At 41.1% G+C, this 3,312-nt stretch overlaps 1 protein-coding gene across 7 annotated transcripts in view; it reads right to left on the bottom strand.

The window, feature by feature from the left end:
• Positions 1–3,312, bottom strand: part of NDUFS1 (NADH dehydrogenase (ubiquinone) Fe-S protein 1, 75kDa (NADH-coenzyme Q reductase)) — a 44,062-nt gene that overhangs the window by 9,069 nt on the left and 31,681 nt on the right. For all 7 annotated transcript variants that reach the window (XM_011949875.1, XM_011949877.1, XM_011949878.1 and 4 more), the window contains one exon: positions 1,147–1,307. In XM_011949875.1, the coding sequence (XP_011805265.1) occupies positions 1,147–1,307 (161 nt within the window). The remainder of the gene's footprint in view (positions 1–1,146; positions 1,308–3,312) is intronic.

Here is a 3,312-nt window from a genome sequence, read left to right as displayed (position 1 = left end):
AAAACAAAAAATTAGCCTGGCATAGTGGCACGCGCCTGTAGTCCCAGATACTCAGGAGGCTAAGGCAGGAGAATTGCTTGCACTTGGGAGGTAGAGGTTGCAGTGAGCCGAGATCGTGCCATTGCACTCCAGCCTGGGTGACAGAGCAATACTCCATCTCAAAAATAATAATAATAAAATAAAAAAATTAGCCAGGTGTGGTGGCACGTGCCAAGAGTCCCAGCTACTTGGGAGGCTGAGGCAGGAGGATCACTTGAACCTGGGAGGTGGAGGCCGCAGTGAGCCAAGATTGTGCCACTGTACTTCAGCCTGGGCAACAGAGTGAGACTCTGGTCTCAAAAAAATAAAATATTACATAGGGTAAAAAGAAAAACTAGAAGAAAATGAATGAAAATAGCAATAATAATTATCTACACATTGTAGAATAAGGATCAGCTCCATTTCTGCACGTTTGTCTCTTTTCAACTTACCTAAATTAAACCTACATTATTGATGTGGTTAGAAATAAAGGCCAGGTGCAGTGCCTCACATTTACAATCCCAGCAGTTTGGGAGGCTGAGGCAGAAGGAGCGCCTGAGCCCAGGAGTTTGAGATCAACCTAGGCAACATAGTGAGACCTCATCTCTACAAAAACAAAAAATTAGCTGGGCGTGCAGGATGCACCTGTAGTTTTAGCCATTTAATACTTGGGAGGCAGGGGTGGGAGGATCACCGGAGCTCAGGAAGTCAGGGCTACAGTGGACTGTGATTACGCCACTGCACTGAGACCCTGTCTCAAAACAAAAAAACAAATAATTAAAAAGAAAAAAAAGAGAAAGAAATCCTTCAGCTGAATTCTCATATTAGCTTACACTTTTATCATTTAATTAAAGAACTTGTTGCAATTTTTGAACCAAGGTATAACTAATATAACAATTTTTAAAGTACTTCCCTTTTTTTCTCAACACTTACTATTTCAAATATTTTTAATATTCCTTATCATCTTGGGCTCTTCTCACACAGAGTAAAGGTCTATATTTCACATGTGTAACTGGGATAATGTTGCTAAATGTTGTTTGTAAATTAAATTTAACAGTGTATCAGGAACACATACATATACACAAAATTACTTGAATTTATAGTATATAAAGCAATTACTCAACAAACCTATGAAGGATATTCATAACTTTCCAATCGCCAGTAACACCACTAGTCATCCGAATCTTTTGTGCAATGCTAGAGACAGCTGCAAGAATTGCTGCTCCATCATTTCTTTGGAGTGCAGAACTGCCTAAAACCACCATTGGTTTTTTAGCTTCCTTTAGGACCTATTAAAAAAAAAACAACTTTGATTTTAAAATATTACAAGTAAGCTGAACACCTAACCACATTTGCCTCAACAATACACGTTGTTCCAATTCTTAGGTCTAACATGAATGTTTTCAATTTGCTAGCCCAACATACAGACACACATATATAACCAGATTTAGTTTAATCCAAAGCATCTTGCCAATGCTACTATGAAATGCCTGAGTGAGTATCAGCTAAGACACGTTTTCTAAAAGTAATTATTCAAAATAAAAAGCTTAGCAAATTATCCTGTGGTCAGAATAACTATGGGCAGGTCCCAGAAAAATTGGGGAACTTCTCTTCAGAAATTCAGATGGTATTAAAGAACAGGAAAAACCATGCTTAATATCACGTCTACTATCTTCCATATACTTACCATGCCACAGACAGGGAGGAGGAGGAGGCAGGGAAAGCAATGATCACTAGAGCACAATGTTAAATACCTACCATTTTAAGGCTTTGTTTTAAACCATAGTAACACTGAACGATAAAAACTGGGAGAATGCATCTCAAGAGTAAAGGAAACTACAGATTTCACAGAAGACGGCAAATAAGATGTAAAGTTACAGGTTGGGCGCAGTGGTTCACGCCTGTAATCCCAACACTTTGGGAGGCTGAGGTAGGTGGATCACTTGAGGACAGGAGTTTGAGACCAGCCTGGCCAACATGGCGAAACCCCGTCTCTACTAAAAGTACAAAAAAATTTACCGGGTGCGGTGGTATGTACCTGTAGCCCCAGCTACTCAGAAGGCTGAGGCACGAGAATTGCTTGAACCTGGGAGGTGGAGGCTATAGCGAGCCAAGATTGTGCCACTGTGCTCCAGCCTGGGCAACAGAGTGAGACTCTGTCTCAAAAACAAAACAAAACAAAACAAAACGTGTAGAGTTATAGAATACACATCTCATTTTCCCACTCATCCTTTGTGTCACTCTTCAATAAATAGCTGGCCACAAAGAATCAGCATGGAAATTATGCTGAGGTATTATAAAGAGGAATACATTAATAGGAACTTGCCAAGGAAATGTGAATAGTTGAGAGAAGTAGTTTTTAATAGTCTCAAAGACACTGAAAAATAACACACTCTTTCTCACTTAAAAACTCAAAGAAGTAACACTAGAGAGAGTATTATATCGTAAGGAGATTTTCATCACCGAATTCAGGAAAGAACTGGAAGAGAAACAAGTAATAGAGATAAATACCATTCCAGAAACAATAAAAAACTAAATAGGCCAGGTGCAGTGGCTCACGCCTGTAATCGCAACATTTTTGGAGGACAAAGTGGGTGGATGACTTGAGTCCACGGGTTCAAGTGCAGCCTGGGCAACGTGGCAAAACCTCGTCTCTACAAAAAATTGGCCAGGCATGGTGGTGCACACCTGTGGTCCCAGTGGCGGCTGCAGTGAGCCAAGACAGCACCATTGCACTCCAGCATGGGTGATAGCTAGACCGTCTCAAAAACAAAAAACAAAAAGAAAGGAAAAGAAAGAAAACATGATTAAATACAGGGACAGAAAAGACAGGGTACAGGATACAAAATAAATGGAAAAAGGGAAAAAACACAGATATGAAAAGCCAGGCAAGGTTGGCTCATGCTTGTAATCCTAACACTTTAGGAGGCTGAGGTGGGAGAATCGCTTGAGGCCAGGAGTTTGAGGCCAGACCGGGCATCACAATGAGCCCCATCTATACAAAAAAATATAAAAATTAGCTGGGCATGGTGGTGTAGGCATGTAGACCCAGCTACAGGGGAGGCTTAGGTGGGAGGACTGCTTAAGCCCAGGAGTTTGAGGCTAGTCAGCTACAATTCTGCCATTGCACTGCAGCCTGGGCAATAGAGTGAGACCTTAAAAATATATATATAGAAAAGAAGATTCGACATCTGCATTGTTTTTTTTTTTTGAGACGGAGTCTTGCTCTGTCGCCCGGACTGGAGTGCAGTGGCCGGATCTCAGCTCACTGCAAGCTCTGCCTCCCGGGTTTAC

This window comes from Colobus angolensis, unplaced genomic scaffold (genome assembly GCF_000951035.1).
Source record: "Colobus angolensis palliatus isolate OR3802 unplaced genomic scaffold, Cang.pa_1.0 Scaffold30, whole genome shotgun sequence".
Lineage (NCBI taxonomy): Eukaryota > Metazoa > Chordata > Mammalia > Primates > Cercopithecidae > Colobus > Colobus angolensis.
This window is presented reverse-complemented; position numbering and strand designations above follow the sequence as displayed.